This window comes from Sceloporus undulatus, chromosome 1, assembly GCF_019175285.1.
Source record: "Sceloporus undulatus isolate JIND9_A2432 ecotype Alabama chromosome 1, SceUnd_v1.1, whole genome shotgun sequence".
In the NCBI taxonomy this organism is placed as follows: Eukaryota; Metazoa; Chordata; class Lepidosauria; order Squamata; family Phrynosomatidae; genus Sceloporus; species Sceloporus undulatus.
This window is the reverse complement of record NC_056522.1, coordinates 217,657,357-217,683,842: the sequence shown is the minus strand read 5'-3', so window position 1 is coordinate 217,683,842 and position 26,486 is coordinate 217,657,357. Positions and strand designations below refer to the sequence as shown.

General features: G+C 40.5%; 1 protein-coding gene across 2 annotated transcripts in view; it reads right to left on the bottom strand.

Annotated features, from left to right (window-relative positions):
* Nucleotides 1-25,836, bottom strand: part of ACVR1 (activin A receptor type 1) — a 109,638-nt gene extending 83,802 nt beyond the window's left edge. For both annotated transcript variants that reach the window (XM_042475028.1, XM_042475010.1), the window contains exon 1: nt 25,437-25,836. Coding sequence is in view for 1 of the 2 variants with exons in the window: in XM_042475010.1 (XP_042330944.1) it covers nt 25,437-25,444 (8 nt within the window). In the remaining variant the exon portion in view is untranslated. The remainder of the gene's footprint in view (nt 1-25,436) is intronic.
* Nucleotides 25,837-26,486: the final 650 nt, after the last annotated feature.

Sequence of the window (26,486 nt, the reverse complement as noted above, 5' to 3'; positions counted from 1 at the left end):
TTTGAAAGAACATTATTAGGATTGCCTCTGTTTTTTAAAAGGACAAAAATTACAGTCAACCCAGAGTGGTAGTTTAAAGTATTGACCTTTACTGTAATGTAAGGAATCCTTTCACAATCCATCAAAAGCTTTTAAAACCATACAGCTACTCTGCCTTCCAACAAAACCTATTAGTCTTGATTGAGAAGTCATAAAAAAGAAGCCAAGGTGGGTAAACAGGGGGGAGAAACCCACAATACAAATACTTTTATTAGACTATTTTCATAGATAGATATAAATGAAATTTGTTGGCTATCTAACCAGTAAAAGAAACAGTGAAGTACTGAAATCAGAACACTGGCACATTTTTGTAATTACAAAATTCAAAGTAAATTACCTGATAAAACACACATTTAATCCTAAACACCTGTAATCCATTAGTATTTGTTTAACAATGAAGATTTTCACACGGGGCTTGTAAATGTTACTATAGCGTTAGTATATTGAAATTGGCAAGAATGATATAAAAGCGATTTCAAAAACTTACTTTTCACACATGCTTTATTAACTTTTCAAGAACAGAAAATAGTGCATTTGCTGTCCACACGTCGACAGCCTTTAGCATTTGCTAAACAGGAGGTTTGTCATAACAAAAAATTACTTAAATAATAATGGCCTCTATTCTGAAAAAAACAAAATATTTACCTACATTTATTTTTTATTTTTTTTTGCTGGAATTCATGACCTTCAAAAGACATTTTGTTGTAATTGAGAGAGGTTTAAAAACTGGTTAATCTCCCGCCACATACTGTACTTAATCCTCCTGTGACACACAGGAAGCATTTCAGCCAAACTGCACTCTGGGGGAATGCCCAGATGGAGTTGTGAAATGTCTTTATATCATCATGGAATTGTACTTGCTTTTCAGACATTCTGCAAATGCACAAACAAATTGCATTTGCCAAGCCACTCACCCTTTTAAAGCGTAAATGGCTTATTCCACTAGCACAACACTTCAACAATGTTGAATGGCTCAATGCGACGAAATTCTGGAAATTGTAGTTTGTTGTGGCAACAGATCTCTCTGTCAGAGAAGGCTAAATGTCTCATAAAACTACAATTCCCAGAATTCCATAGTATTGAGCTATGGCAGTATAAGTGGTGTTAAACTAGATTATTTCTGCAATGTGGATGCAGCTTAAGTCACATTAATAGGAGTAAAGCCCATTCTTCTCCTTTCTGTGGTGCCTCTCTCTGGTGGTTCTCACACTGGAACAAAATGGGTAATAGCCCCCATTCTGTTCCCATCATGCCCCAATCCCATCCCTGGGGGCTTTGTGGTAAGCTCCTGAGTTTTTATGTTGTTGCTGTGTGCCTTCAAGTCGTTTCAGACTTATGCCAGACCCTATCATAGGGTTTTCTGGGCAAGATTTCTTCAGAGGGGCCTTGCCTTCACTTTTCCCCCCTTCGATCTTTCCTTCAAAACACCTGCTTTCCCCTTGGCAGTCAGGGAGTACAGGAGGGAAAATCGCAATAAAGAATGATGGGAATTGTAGTTTGTAAGGAGGGGAATCTCATGGCCGAACTGGAGGTGCATTTCATACTCATGCAAATGTGAACTGGCTGCAAATTTGCAGTGGAACAGAATTTATAAATACAATGTTTTTCCGAATTTAGCTATTTCTGGGATAACTCGTGATTGCGTTTGGATTGCCTTTGCATTGCCTGCGACATTTTTTGATATTCTCTTGCGAAATAACATGAAATCCCATGGATGACCCCGGATTGAGCTTCGTTTAACCTTCTAATTTTCCCCATGTGAAAAAGTCTCAGGATTGGTAAGGGTTTGGGTATTGGTAATAGAAACTATATACAAAAGAAGCTAAAACATCATGACTTCTAAATATCAGTAAGATTTACAGATACTTATATAAATTATCTCACTACATTAATAAACAGTAGAGAAACTGAATTCTTGCAATGAGTTCTGCTTTGACCTAGAAATTTGGCAAGTAGTAGAATTAGCACATTTTACATACTATTTGAGAGCCAGCGTGGTGTAGTGGTTTGAGTGTTGGGCAAGAGCATTGGGAGACCTGGTTCAAATCCCCACTTGCTCATAGAAACCCACTGGATAACATTGGGCAAGTCAAAGTCACAATCTCAAAGCTTCACAGGAAGGCAAAGACAAACCTCCTTTGAACAAAGTCTGGACCCAGAACTGGGCCCAGTATTCTGGATGGGGCTTAACCAAGGGAGAAAAGAGTGGTAGCCTGACCAAAGCAGAGTACCATTCTGTTCTGCTTTGATCAGACCTCACCTGGAATACTGTGTCCAGTTCTGGACACCACAATTCAAACAGGATGTTGAGAAGCTGCAGATTGTCCAGAGGAGGGCAACCAAAATGGTGAAGTGTGAAACCATGCCTTATGAGAACAGACTTAGAGAGCTGGGCATGTTTAGCCTGGAGAAGGTTAAGAGCTGATATGATAGCCTTGTTTAAATATTTGAAGGAGTGTCATATTGAGGATGGAGCAAGCTTGTTTTGTGCAGCTCCAGAAACTAGGATATGGAGCAATGAATTCAAACTACAGGAAATTAGATTCCATTTCAACATTAGGACGAACTTGATGACAGTAAGAAATGTTGGAAAGTGGAACACTCTCCTTCGAAGAGTGGTGGAGTCTCCTTCTTTGGAGGTCTTTAAACAGATGCTGAATGGCCATCTGTTGGGGTTCCTTTGAATATGAGTTCCTGCATGGCAGGGGGTTCAACCGGATGGCCCTTGTGATCTCTTCCAACTCTATGATTCTATGACCCTCCATATCCATGGATTTTACATCCACGAATTCAACTCTCCAGAGTTTGAATATAGCTATTTAAAAAACAAAAACAAAAAACAAACCTTGATTTTGCAGTTTTATAGAAAGGACACAATTTTATTATGAACTTGAGCTTCCATGGATTTTGGCATCCATAGGGGGTCCTGGAACCAAGTGGCAGCAGATGCCAAGGGCCCACTGTATTCATTTCTATACCCATGCTTGCCAAAAAATATACACACTTTAAGACAGTGGTTTTCAATCATTGGTCTTCTATATTTTCTGAACTTCAGCTTCCAGATGACTCAGTGAGGATTCTGGGAAATGAAGTTCAAAACATCCGGAGAAACAGATCCTTCTCATCTGAGAGGTTTTATTGATTTTTAAAAAAACTCTCAAGTCATAGGTGGGAAAAAGTTGGCAGTAGCAAATGTGCAGTGATGCCATCTTTTGCTGGTAAATTATTTTTTAAGTCAGGAATCTGAGCATCACATCACTCTTTTTACTGAGGCTGTCCCATAGTTATGTGGGAGCAAGCTCCATTTAACAATAATGATGCTTATTTCTGAATAAGGATGTATGAAACTGTGCCATGAGTTATTCAGCCTATCCCAATAAAGTTTGCTTGAAACTGTGGCTCACAGCATGTAGAAATTCTTTTCATTCTATTTTGGAAGCACCTTCTATTGCAGTTATTATTGCCATTAAATGAAACACTTACTTCTTTTGAGGCTAAGATAAGCAAGAAAAAGGACATTAATGTGCATATCACACTTGTCAGTTGTTTCAGCTTGCTCTATCCGAAAACCACTTCTCTTATACATGGAAAAGTAGCAGAATAGTGATGCATGCTTTTGTACCATTACTGCATTTGCACTTCAGTGGTGCTGGTTCCTGTGCTTGCTTTCTCACACTGGAAATACAACAATTTACATCACCCTGTTTGCTCAACTTCTTGCTCCATGATTAGTGGTTGTTGTTTTTTTTTACTAAATGGGAAGTTGTAATTCTGCAATTGCACAATTATATAGTGATGGTATTATGGATAACATCCTAATTAAGAAAATGAATGTATAGAGTATTACTCCCACCCTCTTTATATATTTTTTCCTGGTAACCAACACTTGCCCAGGTATACTTTTGTAGATTACTCTTTAAATGTTTATATATTTACTTTTTATTTACTCTTTAAACCCTTCCTGAACACTGTTGTTTCTCTGAGAATTAATCCTTAAAAAGGGTTATAGCTTCTGGCTCTGTGTGAAGCAGGAGTGGACACTTCTTTCAGTCCAGAGGCCAAATTTTGTACATTTGAACTATTTCTGGAGTTTGGAGGGGGGGTCCCACTTTAATAACCAACACTGCAACTTCTGCAGGCCTCAAAGGGCAAAGTAGTTTCTGTTTTTAAAAAATGGCACTGAGAAGCTTTCGGTGCCACTTTTGCCTCTCCTCTCGCCCAATGTGCCAGTGTGTGTGTGTGTGTGTGTGTGTGTGTGTGTTGAGAAAATAGTTTTTTTAAAAAAAAAGTTTTTTTGGGGGGGAATCCAAAACAACTAATTGTAATTGTTTTGTTTTAATTTAAAACTAGAATGTTTTTGGTGAGCAGGATGAGAAAGAGCGGTGTTTGCACCGCTCTTTTTCTCACTCTGCTTTCATGTAGATCTCTTCTACGGATCAAAATATATTCAAAGGTGGAAGTGAGAATCAACTCAATATTCTAATCTATTATTTCCACATAAGAACCATAGAAATAAATGATAAATGTGCAAACCTGAAATGGCGAAAAATCCAAGTGTGAAGACTCCTCTTAAGTCATTAAAACTTTTCCCTTCTCATCCTCTATCCTTCACACACACACACATACACAACTTTCATCAGTCTGTGCAGCTGTCTTCTTGTGCAGTTGGCACTAATCACTGCCAATCTGGGATTTATTTCCAGTGAAGACCACATTGTTTTATTAGCTACTTAGGCAATGTATGCACCATTAATAGAGTTTTATCTCTCCATTTCCCTCACAGAGCAGAAGCAGCCAGTCTGACTCTGTTATTATCATTAGGAAAGACTCCCCCCCCCCTTCACTATCTTTAGTCCAAACAACATCTGGAATTATAACTTCCCAAAGAAGGAGGGTGGGAGGGAGAGACATGAAAGCATTAAGCTTTTAGAGAAACAAACAAGTCTATGCTTTTGTACATACACAAATGATTAGATAAAAATATTTCCAGTGAGCCAACCATGTTTTTGAAAAGTACTTATTTCACTTTTACCTCCTGATAAGATTCTCAAGCCACAACCCCTCCTCCCTACCAACTCCAAAACCATCTCCAAGGAAGAACAGAGAAAGAATAAAATATTTCCACCTTTAACACCAAAATTACATCCATGTGCACAGTTTGAAGAGGGAGGAGCCAGAAGCCCTTTGAAAACTGAGTAATATGCCAAGGACTTTAATAAAAGGAATTAAAGAGCCCTTTACTGAAATGTTATTATTAATGTGCACATTGATGAGAAAGCTGTCTGGCGCCGAAGTAGCCAGTATAGATGTCCCACTGTAACAGACAGCTGTCTCCACCGTCATTTAAGTATGCTTTTGGTTCAACTAGCCAATGCTTTGTGCTTCTCAAGAATCAATACAGGAAAAAACCGAAGCCATACCTGCAGTGCTCACACACAACCAGAAATCTTCCTCTTTATCTTGTTTATATTTAATCTGCAAGCTCTTTTTCAAGGGGAGAAAACAGTCCAAGCTATGCAGTGATCACTCAGCAAATGGCAGTCACCCGCTACATTTCTTTACAGTCCGCCCTTAGTATACGCTGGGGTTTGGTTCCAGGACCTCCTGAGGATACCGAAATCCATGGATGCTCAAGCCCCATTACATACAATGACAGAGGAAAATGGTGTCCCTTACATAAAATGGCAAAATCAAAATTTGCTTTTTGGATTTTATTTTAATATTTTCAAGCCACGGATGCTTGAAACTGTATATAAAAAAAATCCATGGATATGGAGAGCCAACGGTACTTACTGCAAAAACTCACCCAGTCCGAACCTATATATGCTTACTGAGACACAAGCCAAGCAAGTGTTCATATGTTTGCCACCTTAGGCAAACACCTATTGGGAAATGTCCTAATGATCTGAAATAAATGCCTTCCCTCTTCCCAAAGATATATATTTTATAAAGTGGGATGACAAAGCTTCACTGTGAGATGTTTCACCATTGCCATTCTTCGCTGCAGAAGAAATCAAAAGCTAAGTCTGCACTTAATTTTTCTAAGGAGTCTACCTCTATGGAGTCCTTCAGGTACCCACATTACAAGTGTGTGTTGGGTGTGTGTGTGTGTGACCACAATGCTTTATGGCAAAGCAACTTTTAGGAAACCACTTCAGAGCACAGAAGATTTTTCTCTCTATTGTTCAACTGAAATGCCTACAGTCTGAGCCACAGGGTCCTCTGCTGAGTATCATGCCCTGTGGTTAATGACCGCCTGTGTAACCCGATTCTCTCAGTGGGCGTTTGGAGGAAGCCCTTCCCTTCATTTGATCTTATTGTCCTATCCTACTGGGCCAGCTGTTTCTGACAGCCAAATTGCTGCACACTAAGCAATAAATGCTGTCAGAAAGGGGATTTTTTCATGTTTGTAATCCACAAGTCTCCCTGGACAAATTATATAGTTTATAGTCATAGGCTGCAGGGAACTGCTTTAGGGTTGACAGGCTGCCAAAAATACAGTTTTTTAAAAAAATTGTCCAGTTGACAATTGCATGAAACAAACCTGGATGACCACAGCAGAAACAAAATACCCATCCACAACAGAAAAGATGGAGCCTTAACACTATCATCATAAAGAATCTTCCATCACATAAATTAAGAATCTGAGTATCCAGCCTAATGTAGTCTGTGAATAACTCCAAGAGAAAATTGGCTTCAGTAGGTGACAAATGCACATTGGCATATTTGTGTAGGGCCAACCTTGACTTGATAGAAAAACTAAATTCTCATCCAGGTATATGCAGTCTACCTGACTATATGCATAAAGGTATACCACCATTTCAAGCATTTCCTTTACAAGAATTCTACTGTAAAAAGGGGAAAAAAGAATTTATTGAAATCTAATATAATATTCTTCCATGAGATATACCAGCAATCAAATGAAGTGCAGCTGTATGCTTTATTTGGCTCAAATCAAAAGCATATGTTAGAGGCTATCCTACTGTAATGGTTTTCCATAAACACAATTCCATATAGTCTGCTGACAGATGACACCGCCCAGCATAACATTTCTCTTCTTAAATTCTAGCCTGAGACACTGTCCAGCATAACACTTCTCTTAAATTCTAGTCTGAGATTCCATAAATGCTGGCAGCTCAACACAGATGAGTCATACAACAAACTTGTAAAAGCAGGACTTCTCTTGAGCCAAATTTGCAAATTGCAACAGTACAAAAAATTACTGCATTGTTTTTGTAACTGGATCTGATATTATCAACTATATAATCCATGAAACTCACCCCATAATAATTTTGTTAAGGTGCCACATATTTTTGTATTGTATTAAAATAATGTTCACCACTGAAAAGGGTTGTGATACATCCTCTATCCTTAAGAAACATTGTAGCCAACACAAACTGATGTAGGACATGTTTTTTTTCTGCTACACAAGTCGACAATGCTAGGGATGTATAAATTACCTTCCTATTGCCTGGTCTCAATTAAAAGGTTCTTAAAAGCGCCCCAGTGTGTTTGTGCACACACATGTACAAGTGTGCAAAAGCTACCAGAATGCAGTGTAAGACAGGTGACTTAACTTATACAGCTCTTGCAAAGGTAAGCGCTTTAAGCACACCAACCACATAATTTAAAAAAAGGAAGCGGGACCTCAAACACTAAGGTGATCATCACACGGAGGCTTACCATCACTAAAATGTCGCTAAATTATCTCTAAAGCGTGTCAGTGTGATCACCAGCCACACTTGCCCCTGTGATTAAATCGTCAGGGAAGCATCCCACTCCTCTTCCGTCATCAAAGCGTTCGTGCAGCAGCCATTTCTTCAATAACGGGAACTTCCGCTATTGGGGAAATTGCTGCTGCACAAATGCTTTGATGACGGGAAAGGAGTGGGACACCTCCCTGACGATTTAATAATGGGGGACAAGTGTGACTGGTGATTGTACCGTTGTGCTTCAGGGACTTTTTAGTGATAGTAAGCCTTCATGTGATAATCTCCTACACAGTGGAACTTCTTCTAAGAATAAAAGCCTCTTTGCAGAGAGGTTTACAGTGTCTCTTTGTTCATTCAGAAAGGGAGAGGTGTTTCTTCAGCTTACACGCTGCTGACTACAGTCACGAAGGTGGAAAATCTGGTGCCAAACGCTGACATGTTGCCTCACGCACTGCGCAATATCAAAAGCGTTTTAACAATTTTTGCCACTCTGGCACATTTACTCTAAGAAGTAGGATACTTTGCACTCTTTCAATCCACGCAAGCAGATGAAGCATAGTCTACAATGGAAGTAAGGTATATGTGATACAGAATACAAGACATAATCTTTCAGTCACAGCATGGCTGGTTCCTCAGAACAGTCAAAGCATCAGTTCAACCAACAATGTTCACTCTGATGAAAATGAGTAGAACTGCTCATCTTAGAGCAGCTCAATATGGGTAAAAGCCAAGTTCATGTAAAGGCAGCCTGAGCATTCAGAGGCACATGGCTGCCAACCCAGACCTATACAGAGTTCCCACATATACTTAGTTATTTTAAGGATATTTGTCTATTTACACAATGTGTGAATGCACTACTGATACACCAGTTACCCAGTGTGGCAAAAGAGATCATGGAAATTCTTTCTGGGTGGCCAGGCAAGAGCCCAACTTACTGTATATACTTGTCTACAAGTCTGCCTAAAAATTGACTCCAAGATCCCAGGTTGACTTATTTACGGGTCAGTATGGTAATGTGATAACAGCTCTTTCAAATTTCCCCATGCGGTGAAGATAAGTTTCTTTTTCTCTTGAGCCAAGCAGACATACACACACTGAAGAAGTCTCCAACTTGTACCCTTGACTGATCCATGGGTCATGGCAAACTCCATAATTTTGGCCCCAAAACCAGTCCTCGGCTTATACATGAGGTCAACTTATAATCAAGTATATATGGTAGATCTGCCTGGCAAAAGGACTGCAGAATCTGAAAAGCTACTAGTCAACATGGTGGTCCAAATTAGTATCACCATTTCCTTGCAGCAACTTTCCCAAACTCCCACATTATGAAGTCACTTATGAAGCATGGAAAACAAATGACAAGTAAAACAGAGAACTGACTGAAATTTTCAAATAAGGTGCTAGCTAGGCCACAAGTCGTATTTTCACAGGAAATCTGGAACACATTCCATTTTGAAAAGATATTTCTCAGGATGAATGAAAAACAGTAATTCAGAAGAATAAGTATCTATCTATTCTTCATAATAACACAGCTGGTTTGTGGGTGGTGTGGTGTGTGTGTGTGTGTTTAACATTGCAGAAGATGAGAGAGAGTTCAAGGACAAAACGTCCCCATACAACTTTTGTTCAGCTCTGGCAAAGTTTCCATTGCTTTTATAAATTCAGACTCTAAACCTATACTAAACGTTACAGCTCAAAATTATGTACAGTCAGCCCTCCGTATCCATGGATTCAACCATTTACATATTGAAAATATTTTTAAAATATATACATTCCAGAAAGCGAACCGTAATTTTGCCATTTTATGTAAGGGACACCCTTTTAATACACCATTATATTTAATGGGACTTGTGCATCCATGGATTTTAGTATCAACAGGGGGTTCTGGAACCAAACCCCAGTAGATACCAAGGGCCCACAGGGAGCGTGCAAGTGAACAATTTCAGACACAACACAATTGACTCCTGCAGTCAGATGAAACCAGGAAGAAAGTACATGCACAGCAGAGAGAAAGAGAGAGAAGAGAGAGAGAGAGAGAGAGAGAGAGAGAGAAACTACATACCATTTTAGAGGCTACTCTGGATTACAGTAGCATAGCAGCCTGGTCAGAGGGACAGACAGCTGTGTTGAAACTTGATCTCATGACTCAGTTATAGCTGCAGCTCAGACGAGGCCTAAGGGCCTGTTCTCACCAGCAGCTCAGCCATATGCGAGCACAATTAGAGAACACCAATGTTATAACATGTTTTTGTTTGTAACAAGGATGCCTCGGCATGCTCTCAGTCTGCTTTATGGCTTTCAACCTGCTCTGCACCAGACTGTTATATACATATATACATTACCCACCCCAAAAAAACACAAAACCATGATTATGACATAAGCACCCCATCCCTGCCAGTGCACAACCAAATTCCAAATGTAGATTACAAGACAGAGCCATCCATTTTCCTGTTGCTGCAGCCGCCTTTGTTGGTACTTGCAAATGTGTGAAAATCATGCTTCCCATGTCCACATTTTAGAAGAACCTGACACACACTTCACCAGCTCCACAAGTCAAAAACAGAGTTCTGGCAAATCCAAGTATTACTAACCCCATAAGTATCCAGCCTTTGATTCCCCCCAGCTCATCTTTTAGTACCAAAGGCCAATGGATGTGTCCTAGAGCAGATCAGGCCCAAACTCCCTCTGGAAGCAAAGTTGACTAGCCTGAGGTTATCATATTTTAGCCATATCATGAGAAGAAAGGACTCAAAAGACTGTAAGGCTTGGCAAAGTGGAGGGCAGTAGGAAAAGAGAAAAAACACATTCCAGGTAGATGCAATCAGAGAAGCCACAGCTATGAATATGCAGGAGCTGAGCAGGGTGGTTGAGGATAAGAATGACTTGGAGGCCTCTTATACATAGGGTTCACAATGGGTCTAAGTTGTCTTGAAGGCAATTAACAACAACAAACATCTCTTAATGTATATATTTAGTGTGTGATTACTATATAATGCACATCAACGCCACTCATAGGAGCCATATTAATGATCAGTGCTATGGAGCCTCATAATTGTATAGCCATTTATTACTCTTCCTGTAAAATGGCTGGACTTTGTCACTGATACCTTAATAAAACAGTTCTTGTCTACCCTGCCATATTAAAGCAACTGCTCTGTACTTTACACAGGCCAAACCAGACCTACTAATAGCAACTGCATCCTGTTCACAACAAATTTTAGTACTTTACCTTACCATTTTTTTCTAATATTGTGAAGTCTACAAATAATTGCAGAATGCAAATATCAGATACCAAACATAACAAGGTTACCAGCAATGATAGCTGCAACATACCTGGGTGATATAACTGTATCATATGTATACAGTACATGGTTTCCTATGTAAAAACAGAAGGTATTCACACATGATCTTGTGTTAGTGAATAGCAATGATATGAAAAGACCCATGTACCAAAACAAAATATTGGCAAATTATAAAAAAAAAATTAGGTGAATGGACCAAAGCATTTATCCCACAGTAAAACAGAGGCAGAATGAAAACCAACATAGAACAAATGCCTTTGTTTCGCAGGGGTGGGAATCATGCAGCCCTCCAGATGCTAGCAGACTACAACTCCCAGTATTTCTCACCTTTTGTCAGAGGTAGCACACACTGGATAAGTAATTAAGTTCTGAGCTCATCCAATAAGTCAGTCAAACAAACCACTTGCAGAGTTGCAATTCTTTCTTTTCCAGGCATTTATTCCTCAGAAAAATATCTCAAGTCTCCCACATAGTCTACCTATATGCAACTAGTGTGCACAAATGTGGGTGGAGGGGGTGGAGAGAACAAGCAGGATGGAAAATTATGACACAAAATCTGCCTAATCTAAAACATTCTAAAATGTATCCTGTTCTATTTAGGGCACCTAAATAAAAACTGGAATCCTTCCAGAAAATCCACTTCACTACAAAATTTTCTAGTTCAGTTTAAAAAGTGGTCTTCAAGGAACCTGGATAATCAGCTATGGTAGAATCTTGATACAGCCAGGCCTCCTTATCCATGGATTTTTTTATTCACTCATTCAAGCATCCACAACTTGAAAATGCTTTAAAAATATAGAAATTCCAAAAAGCAAAGCCTTGATTTTTTTTTTCCATTTTATATAAGAGATACCATTTTTCTATGCCACTGTATCGAATGGCACTTGAGCATCCACAAATTTTGGTATCCACAGGAGGCCCTGGAACCAAATCCCAGCGGATAACAAGGGCCCACTGTACACACATTATTGGGGAGGGGGGCACAGATGAGCTACTTCTAACACCTAATGTAACATAGTTTGTGTTCATGCTTTACCTCAATGTTAAATAATGTTCCGCTCCCCCCCAGCCATAGCTGTTACTTTTAAAATGGAGGATCTCATGCAATTCCTCAGAGTTCTTTCAAGGACAAACACAATACAGACCATAAAGCACTTTGATCTTACACAAAATCAGTATAATGTCAGAATTTTACTTGGCACTGATGTTGCTATGGGGTGGGCAACTGTATAAACCTGTATAAACTGTATAGCCCCTAGGAGATCTTGGAGGGCTACATCTCCTCTCACAAAAAGAAAATGCTCTCCAATGTCTGTCAGAGATATGGAGGGGGAGGGGATTTTCACCATCTTTGGGATTTAGAAAAAGACTTCTCCTGAGCCTTAAGTGGTTCAAGGACCACACTTTTCCAACCTGTTCTACAAGGTAAAAAAGAAAAAAGAAAAAAGGAGCACAGAGATCATTCCTAATCACCATCTTGCCATGATGTAACACTTAAAATTCACCAAGGAACATGCGTCTATACACATTTATAGTTTTTCCATAAACTAATCCCTTTCAGCATGGCTCCACATAGCCAGTTGCCCTTCCAGCTGTGGCAAGATGTAAAATACAAATTTATTGAGCAGATTAAAACACGGCACAGAAAGAAGCCATAAAATATGGGAAAGTTTCATAAAGAGGCAAGTTTAATCATTCTTGAGTGGAAAGTTTTCAACTTTTCAACCCGAGGAGCAGAGTTGATAGGGCAGAACACTCCTAATTCTCAGCAACAAAAAGCATTAATTGGAGCACAAACAACTCCTATTTAGACTTTGAATGTGTGTGTGTGATTTTTTTAAAGAAGGAAAAAGGTCAAGATATCCATTCACCATTTTTCCCTAGTCTAATTCCAGCAACTGATGGAGCCAAGGCTGGTTCCTGCCCTATGTAAAAATACAGCTCAGTGCCAGGTCCTGCTGATTACTCCATTCAGACTGACTGCTCTTACAATCCTGCAGCCTAAAGCCAGAAGAGTAAATCAGACAATGAGCTGTTTATTAGTCACCAACTGGAAAGGGTAGCTTCAAAAAGAAAGAATATACTAGATCAGGGAAACAATAAAGCACTGTCATTGTCACTGCTCCAAATGCTTACATGAACCAGGCTGGCTATTTAAAGAATGCAAACCAAAAGATAATTAGTACTTGCCCTTTGGAGAGCCAGCCTGGTAGTGGTTTGAGTGTTAGACTAGGACTTTGTTGACCAGGATGTAGAGATCCTGTAGCACGTTTGAGACTAAGAGAAAGAAAGAAGTTGGCAGCATGAGTTTTCAGACTTTAGTCTACAAAAGCCCATGCTGCCAACTTCTTTCTTTCAGTTAGTCTCAAAGGTGCTACAAGATCTCTCTACGTACAGATTTTACAGACTAACATGGCTATATCTTTGAATTCAACCACTCTGGAGGCCAGTGTTTGAATCCTGGCTCGGTCATGGAAACCCACTGGGTGACCTTGGGCAAGGCACACTCTCTCAGACTCAGAGGATGGCAATGGCAAATCCCCTTTGAGGAAACTCGCCAGGAAAACCCCATGATAGGTTTGCCTTAGTTGCAGGTTGCCATAAGTTGGAAACAACAACAACAAAAGCAGAAAACAACAACAAACTTGCTCTTTATCTTTTCCCTATACTGCCTTACCATGACAGCCATTGCCAACAGATCAAAAGTTCAAATCCACTTCCTGCTCTGATAAAATGGATATTTAGTCAACAGCCTGCATCATTTCTTCTTCTGGCTTTGAGCACAACAACTTGCTTTTTACATGAACATAGCTCTCCAGATTTCATTAATAGCTCAAACAAAATAATCTAGAAGAATCTGAAAACCACAACCTATATGTTTATGAATTTCACTTCCCGGCATAGCTCACCACTGGCTCTGCCATCTAGGGTTGCTGGGAGCAGCAACTCAGCAACACCTGGCAGGCTACACTTCTCACCCAGGGCCTACATTGTGTACATGCTAAGTCTGGAGAAGCATCAGAAGCTCACAGGCCATGAATGCAAAGAGAAGACATCTGATTCCAAAAATAGGTTTGTTGTTGTTCTTTGAGCATCCTGGTCTTTATAGCTAAAAAGGCTGGTTTTAAATGGAGTAGGCAGGTCATGTGCACTGAAATCTTCATTTTGATTTTCTTGATGTTACCTGCCTTTGAGTCACCTTTGACTCATTATGACCCTGGGAATGAGACACCTCAAAGACCCCTATCCTCACCCCTCTGCTCAGATCCTGCAGGCTCAGAGCCATGGCCTCCTTGATTGAGTCTATCCATGCAGTCTACCTCTCTTTCTAATACCCTCCATCTTTCCTAGCATTATTTCTTTTGTAGTGAGTCATCTCTTAGGATGTGGACAAAGTACAACAGCCTCAGTTTAGTCATCTTGGCTTCCAGGAAGTGTTCAGGTTTGATCTGTTCTGGGACCCACTGCCATCCTCAGTATCCTGAGCACGCTTCTTACAAAAGGCAAATGATGGAATCCGTGCCATTCATAGCTCCTCACCCTATCCCATGAACAGCCAAAGCAGAATACAGTACATCTGATCCTCCATATCCGCAATTTCTGAATCCACAGATTCAACTATCCATAGCTTGAAAATACCCCCATTCCAAAAACCAAATGTTGATTTTACCATTTTATATAAGGGACACCATTAGCTGGGGGGGCAGTGGAGATCCTAGAACCAAACTCCAAAGAATACAAAGGGCTCACTGTAATAAGTTATTCCAATGTGGCAGAATTGGGGAAGAGATCAAAATTATGAATTTATGCTTACCATGAATAATTTATTCAGGCCACAGAAGTGAGCTTTTTGTGGTGAAAAATGTCACATTCATTTGTGTGGAAAGGAAGTGTAAACCTGAAGTATGAACATCACTATCACACCATCCAACGTCTGGACAATTTTTGTTCAAGATTGACTCTGATGGTTTGGTGCAATGAAGTAATTAACACTACCAGGGTGAGATCTGGGGGAAATTAAAGAATAAAGACATCTTAAGAACAAGTTGTTAGATCTATTGAACACAGCTCATGTGACATTAATATAGCTCCAAACCTGCTATTCTTTATGAAAAGGACTATTCTGTCAAATACCTGCCTATTTAGGATAGACGGACAAGCACATCAAACTCTAACAGCAGAAACCACAAATACTGAATGTCATAGTCAAGGGAAGGAGGGACATCTTTGATCAACTAGATGTTTTTAGAAATCATCATGTCAAAGTCCAATTTACATTCAACATATCTTTTTTTAAAAAATATCATATTCTAAGGAAGACATTTACTGGCTCTAATAAATACTTAAGAGCATGAAAATGACACTGGACTCCAATCAGCCTTTGTTTTAACAATCAACATGAATCACCTAGCCTCCTCAAGATTCCCATACACATGTATGGAAGCTGGCAGCTTTTCTTTAAATTAGTCCAGTTTGGGGACTTCCTCCCAGGCAGGTAAGGTTGGCTTCCTCATTACTGGCCTTTGAATGGCTGTTGAAAAGGAGATTGCTCTCCTAGCTTTCAGGTGATTAATGACACAAGCTTAGAGGGTTCCTCTCTTCTTATTCCAACCAGGATTTTGTCTGCTCCTTTTTAATGTTTTAGCTATATCACTAAAGCAATGATTGTTCCTCACAGCAATTAAATAATTATTTTTTAAAAGCTATATGATAATGGTAACAATGAACTTAATGGAAGAAACAAGGTGTAAACCTGTTGCTGGAGCTCTTAGTGAGGTGCTTCTGCAGTCATCTGCCAAACTGACAGACAACTCGAAAAAAAGTGAATACAGTACTTCAAGAAATTCAGCAACTTCCTATATCTGGGGAAGAAGAATTCTCTGGCAGCCAACACGTTGTGTTCCCAGCCCAAGCACAGAATGAAACAGACCCAAAAACCTCCAGATATCTTAGGATTGATTCAGACATGTTTACTGCTCAATATGAAGTCACACTATGGACAAAAAAATATCTGAGAAAGCAACACTTGACCTGGCAGGTCCAAGAAGGCAGCCACTGCCACTACTTTTCAAGGTTAATTTGTTCAAACACTTCCTGCTTACAGTACACATATTCATGGAGAAAGCCAGTGTGGTATACAGTAGTAGTTTGCACTATGGCCTGTTACAGACAGGCCAAAAGAAAGCTGGCTTCGAGGCACTTTGGGGGAGGTTGGTATTTCATGAGGCAATGCGTCCTAAGAGTCCGAAAAGCCACACGCCAGTTCTAAGGACTGGAGTGCAGATTTGGTGTGGCTTTTGGACTCTTAGGACGCATGCATCATTGAAATACCATACCTCCAAAGTGACTCGAAGCAGCTTTATTTTGGCCTATCTGTAACAGGCCTCTGACTCTGGAGACCAGGGTTTGAATATCAGCTCAGCCATGGAAACCCACTGGTGACCTTGGGCAAGTCATACTCTCTCAGCTGCAGAGGATGGTAATGGCAACTCTCTGAAGAAACCTGCCAAGAAACCCATATGATAGGTTCTCCTCATAAGTTGGAACAACCTGAAGGCACACAACAACATATATGGACAGCTCAGTTTGGATGTTGCTTCCTCATACACCCTGGGTTCCCAAGGCTGCTCTATACAAGACAGTTTACACAATTCCTCAATCGGCTTTGGAGTCTATTACAACTTAAGAGTCTATAACAACTGGTTGGGAATCAATGGGTCCTTCAGATGTTGCTAAGCTACATTACTGAGCATGCTGACAAGGGCTGCTGGGAGCTTCAGTCCAACAACATCTGGAAGAATGTATTTTGCCTCCCCCATGTTTTACAAAATATCAGTTATCCTAGTAGTGGTTCCCAGCCTGTGATCCTCTAGAAGTTTTGGACTTCAGCTCCCACAACTCCTTACTGCTGGCCAAGTTGGCTGGGGCTTCTAGGAACTGAAGTCCAAAACAAATGGAGGGCCAAAGCTTGGGAACTACTGTCCTAGAGTACCAATGTGCACAACCCCATTCTAATCTACAGTAAAATGTTTTAATAATACCAGAGTTTTATCAGTTCAAAAGTTCAAGATTACCAGTCAGTTCAAAAATGTTTTTAATATTTTCTCTTATTTAAACAAGTGTTTGAACTAGGAAGAAAGTAGGAGAAGGAGTTAGGACACATCATGGTTCAAAAACAGTTCCTGTGTAAGCTTTGAGATTTCTTCAACAAGAACTGAGTCAGCAACAAATCTGTCTAACATCACCTTCACCAAATGCCTAGGACATCAAAAACCATCAGCCATCTGCTTGATAGGAAGAATGTGGAGCTATGAAATACATTTCTGTAAAGGTTAGACACAGATGCACATGCTCAGCTAGGATTCCTTATGAACTGGCAAAAAAATTGGCTTTTCTATGTCACAGCTTCTATAAAACAGCATGTAAATGACTAAAAATCAATCTTGCACACCAACATTTCTAATGAAAAGTAACATACTTGATCTATTTTAACCTTCTTTACGAATTATTTGCTGTACTTTTAGTTTTTCCTTTAACTTTCTGCTGCACCTGAGAAAATGCTCAGTAACTCCTAATAAGCAACCTATGCCATTTTCTTCTACAACTTTTCTGCAGTTTTGAAGAGTGGAAGCCCATGAAAGAATCAACCAGTTCAGTATTTCTCATACTGGCCTGAATATATTTTCACCACAAAGGTACTTGAACCACCATCAGGAACAGCACAAGAGGGGGAAAGGCTTGTATGCTCCACCCAGTATGTAATCCCAGCTCCAAGACATATTTTCCTACAGACAAGCTGTTGTTGTTACTGTGTGCCTTCACATCATTTCTGACTTATGTCGACCCTAAGGAAAACCTATCATGGGGTTTTTCTTGGTAAGATTATTTCAGAGGTTTGCCATTGCCTTCCCTTGAGGCTGAGAGTATGGCTTCCCCAAGGTCACCCAGTGTGTTTTATGGCTGATCTGGGAATCGAAGACCCTAGTCTCCTCAGTCGTAGTCCAGCACTCAAGCCACTACACTATATTGGCTATCAACCACAAGCTATCATGAGAAATGCACTTGCACTTCGTATCTGTGGGACAGTGGGAAGGCCAAAAGGGATGGTGGTAAATGTCAGAGGCAAGAATAAAGTCAAAGGTATGATTATTGGCAAAGTGAGGGACAAAAGGAGAGTGAAGTGGCTGGATGCAACCCTATACACTAAGAAGGATAATTGTAGGAAGAGGAGTACACTAGAGTAGGAACTGTGAAAGATTTATAACTTTAGGTAGCTGATATGTCACATCTGGGGGAAACATAACCCCACTACCATTATTTCCACTGAATACATCAATATAAAAGTAACAACTTCTATTAAGAAAGGGTTTAATTCTGTAAGATGGTTCCAGAAATTAGCAAACCACCAAAAAACAAAACAAAACCCACCTCTACAACATAATCCAAAAAGTTTGGGTATCAATGAATAAGCCAGCCACTCTCTGCTCAGCCTCACAGATTCAAGAATACACTGACAGCAGTGTGAGGTGTGTGTGAAATAATGCTTGTACAGTACCCGTAGCTCAAAATTCACACTTGTCCGTCCATCCACAGTTTTGTATCCATGAAAATTCTTACATTAATAAAGCTATTAGTGCTATAAGTTCCACTGAAACACAACACTTTGCTTATTTGTGGAAGCAAGATTACACTACAGTGTGCCCGCGTTATACGCGGGTGCATTTTACACGGTTTCCAGCATACTCTGGAAGCCGCACCGGAAGGAAGGGAGCCGCGTGCTGGAAGAAAGCAATGGCACGTGCTGCCACCGTGCCACCATGGGCACGAGCCCCATTCATTTGCATGGGGCTTGAGCATCCGCGTTTTTCCCTTACGCAAAGGGGTCCGGAATGGATCCCCCGCATAAGGGAAGGGACGACTGTATAACACTTTTATTTTTATAGGCTCTTCAAAAAAAAAAAACTTTTGGGATTTCCAGCAATAGTTTACACCCCTTTAATTTCACAGTGTCTGCCAAGAAAACCCCATAATAGGTTTGCCTTAAGATCACCATAAGTCAGAAATGACTCGAAGATACACGAAAACAACAAAAATGTTTTCCAAGCATTTAAGATATGGAATGAAGCAGCTTGCTACAAATTCTTAACATAATCCTCTTGCAAGGTCCAATTCACAAGACCACCAATGTGCATGGTAGCCCCATGAAAAGCTTGCATGCCGTGGCGTAGTGGTTTGAGCATTGGACTATGAGTCTGGAGAACAGACGGCAATGACAAAACCCCTCTTTAGAAACATGCCAAGAAAACCCCATGATAGGTTCACCTTAGGGTCAATAAGTTGAAAATGACTTTAAGGCACACAACAACAAAACAAGCAAGCTGCATGAATCCACACTAGGACAGAACTTTGGCATAACAAAGTATACAGTTCTTCTCCAAAGTAATCAGAGATCCAAAAGAAAGGCACTTAATTCATACAAGCTTTCCAAACATTGCATCCTGTGGTTGCACATGTGAACATTTAAATATTCAAAACAGATGAGAGCCCAGGTGACACGTGAACCTTTGTCCTTTCAATGACATGGACACTTCCCAAATCCAAATTTTTGTCCAGAAGATGTAGTGTGTCAATATACACTATGTACATGACCATAAGGACCCACTCTGAAAGCCATTTCCAATATAGCTTTGTTTGATTTGTCTGTACATGTGCACTTCCTGTGAAGCATTGAAGCCTGCCAATATCAACACAAAGACCTATCCCATACAATTTCAGGAGAGTGACCCAACCATATACCTCATCAATTTTAAAATGCTACATAGCTAGAGCCAGTGTGGTGTAGTGGCTTGAGCACTGGACTATGAGTCTGTAGATAAGGGTTTGAATCCCAGCTTAGCCATGTCAACCCATTGGGTGACCCTAGGCAACTCACACTCTCTCACCCTCAGAGGACAGCTACTCCACCACTGAAAAAGCTTGTCAAGAAAACCCTATGATAGGGTCGCCTTAGGGTCATCTTAAGTCGGAAATGACTTGAAGGCACACAACAACAAACACGTTCATAACTTGAATGGGAATAAGAAACCTACATGGTTCACCTTTCTTTACAGCACACTTTCCTAACCTGGTATCCATCAGTTGTGTTAATTTACAGATAACATAAGCAACGGCTTTGCAGCCCAAAGCATATGCAGAGCACAAGGATAGTCATAATTTATATTGAATATGCATACCAAGGCACAAAATCTTTCACAACTCCACAAAAGTGCACAACATCTTGAGGGACAAAGGTTCTCCATCTCCTAGTCCACAATACACCTGCTGTATCACAGTCTTTGTGACTGTGTATCCATAATGGCTTTAAACAACAGATGCATTGCACTTCCAAGACTTTGAGATACTGCATGTCCAGTTTTAGGGAAATACAATAGCTCTACAATGTGAAGTACAACCCAAGGAAAGCCATCTAGAATATGAACAACTGCCAGCAAGTGCATATACTGCACTCAGATTAATTTCGACTGAGAGGCCCAAATCTAAACTATGAATGAAACATCTTCAGTGTGTAGCCAAAACATGCAACCGTTTTCTAAAGGTAGTCATGACTGTAATATAGTATAATGAAAAGTCTCCCTGGCATGATAACAGTATTAAAAGCACTGCATTGTGTCTGTTAACACGCGGCTGTTGTGTTTCTGGAGGGGCAAAAGAGACAGATTCCTTTTAAGTAGCAAGAAACCAGAATACTGTTTATTCACAGCAGAGGCAACTCTTTCAGACAACAGGATTTGGGAGCCCTTAATAGCAAAGTGAAGCTAACACAGTGTAATGGTCTGAGTGTCAGACTTAGAACTTTGGGAGACCAGGGTTCAAAGCCCCTCTCAGCCATGGACACCTATAGGTGTGTCAAAGTCAGTCTTTGAGGAAGGCAATGCTAATCTCCTCAAGTATCAACAAGAAAACCTGATGAGAGGATCACCATAAGTCAGAGTAAAAGAAAGACAGATTTAATCAACAGGGCAAAATCCATCAAGAAGTTCTTGTCTACAAGCCCACTAAACTCATGATCCTCTTCATTTTCATAAGGCTTAAATATAAGACATCCCATTATGAATCGTACAGTTATAAACATGCCAGGTACCAAAATGTGGGGCCTGTCCTAATTCAGATCCTTCCTATCCCCCCCCCCAATATCCCAAGTACACTGGTGCAGTTCAGACAGCATAAACCTATGATCTGCCACACTACAGCTCCCATTATCTCTGTCCACTTGCCATGCCAGCTAGAGGTATTGTGGCTAGCTAGAGGGCTACCCATTTCCCAGACAGATTTACATGTTCCAGACAGACTGATAAGTCTGCCAGATCTTCACACCTTTTGAAGTGTGGGGCAAGCAGTCCACAGCTTTTCTAGGTGATGTAAACTACAGTTGTACAAAACAAACCTATGTATTTCAGATAGTAAGATCTGTCTCTTAACCCCACTCTGCAAATGAATACAGTCTACCCTCTATATCTGCAGATTCTTTATCCACAGATTCAAGCATCCAAAAATTGAAAGGATTAAAAAAAAAATCCCAAAAGCAAACCTTGATTTTGCCATTTTATATAAGGGACACCCTTTTACTATACCATGGTATGTTATGGGACTTCAGTATCCACAGATTTTGGTATCCACGGGGGTCCTGAAGCCAAACCCCAATGGATACCAAGGGCCCACTATATACAGCAAATATTTTCTTGACGGACAATATTGCTACACAGGTCCATTTTTCTATACAGTGGGCCCTTGGTATTCACTCAGGTTTGATTCCAGGACCCCCTGTGGATAACAAAATCCATGGATGTTCCTAGTCCTCTTACATACAATGGATAATAAAATAGTGACCCATATATAAAATGGTAAAATCAAGGTTTGCTTTTTGAAAATGGTTTATTCTTTGGGTATTTTCAAGCTCTGATGCTTGAATCTGCAGGTAAAGAATCTGTGAATACAGAGGGCCAACTGTATATGAAAAGAATACACAGAACAGATTTTGGACCACTGTTGTTGATGTGAGAGCAAAGAAAACTGTCAACAGCTTTCATTTCAGTTAATGAGGGAGCAGTTAAGGGAAACAGGGTTAACCTGTGTTACTCAAGGCTGACTACTTAAGATGCAGAGAAACAAACTATGTCATGTCTGCTTTCATTATGCTTACAGATTATCACTAGTCTTTAAGAAGTGCAGTACAGACTTGTAACAAAATGCAAATTACTATGGAAGACTTATAAAGATCAAAGAGCCAGTATGTCTTGGAACACTATGACAGAAATGCAGTATAAAAATGTTGTAAGCAATTTTTTTGCAGACAATAATCTGTTTAAGGTAGCATGAAATGCATCTGACCAAGTGGCCTATTGCCTCCAAAACTTACCAAAAAGGTGTGTTACTGTGAAACAGAACTATTCCAATTAACAACATTTAAAATGTGGCTGTATAAAGAACACATCCATAGAGTAAGGAGAATCAGTGGGCAATTGGTGTTGGTAAACTTGCTGGGAAGGAAAAGAAAATAATGGCCCTGATATGGGCACACAAAAGCCATAATAAACCTCTAGAACTAGAGCACATGAGGTCTAAGAGTCACAGAATATGCGGATCTACTGCACAGATCTACTATGCACTGCTGTTATTGTTGCTGTGTTCCTTCAAGTTGTTCCTGACTTATGGCAACCCTAAGATGAACCCATCACAGAGTTTTCTTGGCAAGTTTCTTCAGAGAGGGCTTGCCAGTGCCATCCTCTGAGGCTGAAAGTGTGTGACTAGCCCAAGGTCATACAACAGGATTCAAACGCGGCTGTCCAGAATTATAGTCCAAAGCTCATACCACTACATCACATTGAATCTCCTGTGCATACAACTCCTAAAAAGACCAAAGTATTTCATATCTCAACATATCCCTAACTAAAATATTGGAAAGGCTGCCAGGTAAGCACCAATCACCATGTAGTATGATGCAGCAAACTATTTCTTTTAATACTTTTGCTACATCATACATTTAATACAGCTGAAATCACAAGCCCATAGAGGACAATAAAACAAACCAAAAAGAAAAAAAAAGACTTAGATGTTCCTCAGAGAACCAGATTAACAGCTATTAATGCACATTAGCATTTGCACAGTTTCCCAGCAGCACAGGCAAATGAAGCTGAAGTATGCAAAGTCATGCATAGGGTTGCCATTTTTAAGAAAAACAACTTGGCAAAGCAACTTGACAGGAAAACTCCCGTCTCCAGGACTTTATAGGCATCAACCGCCTCCAGTCTCAAGTCCACATGGTCCAGACCAAACCACACTTTATAAAAATAAAAAAGCAGCATTCTCAGCTCAAAATAAATTACATATCAACTCGCCATTTTTATTTATGATTTTCTCAAGCTCTTCTCTCTCCTGTGTGTCTCTCAACAAAAAAAGGTTATGGCATGAAGAGGGGAAAGGCTTCCACTTGGCAAAGTAATGAGGAACATCTGTAACCACAATTGCCCTGCAGGCATCCCAAGATGAATCCCACATTCCTTCCTTTGAAGACTGAAGCCAGAGGAGGAGGAGGGAAACTATGGAAAGTTTACAGATTTTTCTTTCCTCCTTCTCTCCCTGCCTCCTTCCTTCCTTCCATCTTTCCTTCCCTCCTTGTTTGCTTGGGATTAAAGCAGCAGATATAAAACTTGGATCTTCTGGGTACAGTATGTTGGACTTCAACTTCCAGAAGCCCCTATCAGCCTGGCCAACAGCCAGGAATTCTGAGAGATTTAGTCCATTTGGAGGACCAAAGTTTGGGAACCACTAGATTAAAAGGATGACTTTGTTCCACCTCATCTTGAACTAGGGGCCAAAACACACTGCAAAAATAATCCAGTTTGAGGTTGCTTTAACTGCCCTAGTTCAATGCTTGGGAATTCTGGGAACTGTAGTTTGTTGTGGTTCCAGAGCTCTCCAACAGAGAAGGCTAAATGTCTCACAAAACCACAATTCCCAGGTTTTCCTAGCATTGAGCCAGAGCAGTTAAAGCAGTCTCAAACTGGATTATTTCTGATATAAAACCTTCATGCTTCTGAGTCCTGGAGGATCTTCAAGGAAAAAGGGAGGACATGACTAAAACAAAAGCTCAAAACACTCCTATAAAATTTGAATGTATGCTTCTGCTCAAAATGGAGGACCTTTGAGCAAAAAGAGAGGACATGACCAAATTGAATAAGCTCAGAACACCCCGATACAATGTGAATTCATGCTCAAAATGGAGGATTTCCAAGAAAAAAAAGGGAAGACATGACCAAAATGAATCTCAAGGCACTCATATAAAATTTGAAGTCATGCTTCTGCTCAACATGGAGGACCTTCAAGGAAAAAGGGAGGACAAGACCAAATAAAAAGCTCAAAACACTCCCATAAAATCTGAATTTATCTTTCTCATGCTCAAAATGGAGAACCTTTTGGAATCCCTCCTGGGCAGAGAAGGTGGAAATGGAGGACAGAACCTGGAAAAGGAGGACCCCCACACCTCTGGCCGCCCTGCCCTCCTAGAAATGTAAATCCATGCTTCTGAGTCCTGCTCAAAATGGAGGACATGCCCAAAACAAAAAGCTCTAAACCCTCCCATAAAATCTGAATTGATCTTTCTCATGCTCAAAATAGAGGACCTTCAGAGGAAAAGAGAGGGCATAACCAAAATATATAAACTCAAAACACTCTTATGAAGTATGAATGTATGCTTCTGAGTCCTGCTCAAAACAGAGGACCTTCAAGGGAAAAGGGAGGACATGGTCAAAATAACTATAAAATCTGAATTCGTGCTCAAAAATGGAGGACCTTTAAGGAGAAAAGGGGAGGACATGCCCAAAACAAAAAGCTCAAAACACTCCTATAACACATAAATGTATTCTTCTGATCAAAGTGGAGGACCTTCAAGGGAAACAGGGAGGACATGTACAAATTAAATGAGCTCAAAACATTATTATAAAATCTGAATTGATACTTCTGCTCAAAATGGAGGACCTTAAGGAGAAATAGGGAGGACATGTACAAATTAAATGTGCTCAAGACACTCCTATAAAGTATGAATGTATATTCCTGTTCAAAATGGAGGACCTTCAGCGGGGAAAGAGTGGACATGGCCAAAACAAATGAGCTCAAAACACTATACACAAAACACCTACAAAGTCTGAATCTGTGCTTCTTAGTCATGCCCAAAATGGAGGACCCTTTGGAACCCCTCCTGGGCAGAGAAGCCTTGAAATGGAGGACAAGTCCTTGCAAAGGAGGAGGAGGAGGAGGAAGAGAAGGACTAAAACCTGGCCACCCTGACCTCCAAAACCCAAAAAGAGAGGGGCAGCCCCCATCTTACCTCCACATAGCAGACAACAAAGGCAGGCTGGGAAGGCGGTGGTAGCAGTAGTAGTAGCAGAAGTACTAAGGGATCCACGGTGGAGCTAGAGGAGGAGTAGTAAGAGGAGAAGCAGGAGGGACTCCATGGGCTTGGCTGCTCCTGCAGCAGCAACAACAACAACAGCAGCAGCAGCACTGGAAGCAATGAGGCCTCCCAAGCCCCTCTATATCAGTGCTTTTTGCAGGGCTGCATCTCCTCCAAAGGAAAAAAAAAACAGGGGACCTGGTGGGGCTGGAGCAAAGTTGGCTGGAGAGAGAAAGGACCCCAAGTCCCAGACAAGGAAGGAAAGAAGGAGGGAAGGAAGGAAGGAGGGGCAATCCAGCTGCAAAGAGAGGGAAGGAGGGAGGGAGGAGGAAATGGCTGCTGCTGCTCCTTGCTCTTCCAATGAGAGTCTGTCTGGAGCTGTAATTAAACCAGGCTCCACCAGCAGCAGCAGCAGCATCATTTCCTCTTGGAGCAAAGAAGGAGCACCAAGGCAAAGAGGCTTACCCCTGCTGCAAGGGAAAAGGGGGACATATAGGCACACCCCCAACCCAAGAGGGGTCCTCCTTTTTCCAAGACCTGTCCTACATTTCATCCTTCTCTGTCTAGGAAGGACATTCTAAATGGGCCCTTCATTTGGAGCAGGGTTAAGAAGCATGGGTTTATATTTGTACATGAGATGAGGGTGTTTTTTTTATATAAGTGGTTTTTAAAGCATTATTATTATTATTAGGGCATGGCCTCCATTATTCTGGAAGGATCCTCCATTCTGATCATGGCTTAGAAAGCATGGCTTTATCTGTGTGTTTCTATGAGTGTTTTCAGCCTTCTCTGCCCAGGGAGGGACATTCCAAAAGATCCTCCATTCTGAGCATCACTAAGAAAGCATAGGTTTATTTTAAATGTGTTTTGAATGTTTTTCTTTGGGCATGTCCTACATTTTTCTTGAATGTCCTCCATTTTGAGCATGACTAAGAAGCATGATTTATTTTTTTCTAGAAGTGTTTTTAGCTTTTCTTTGGTCGT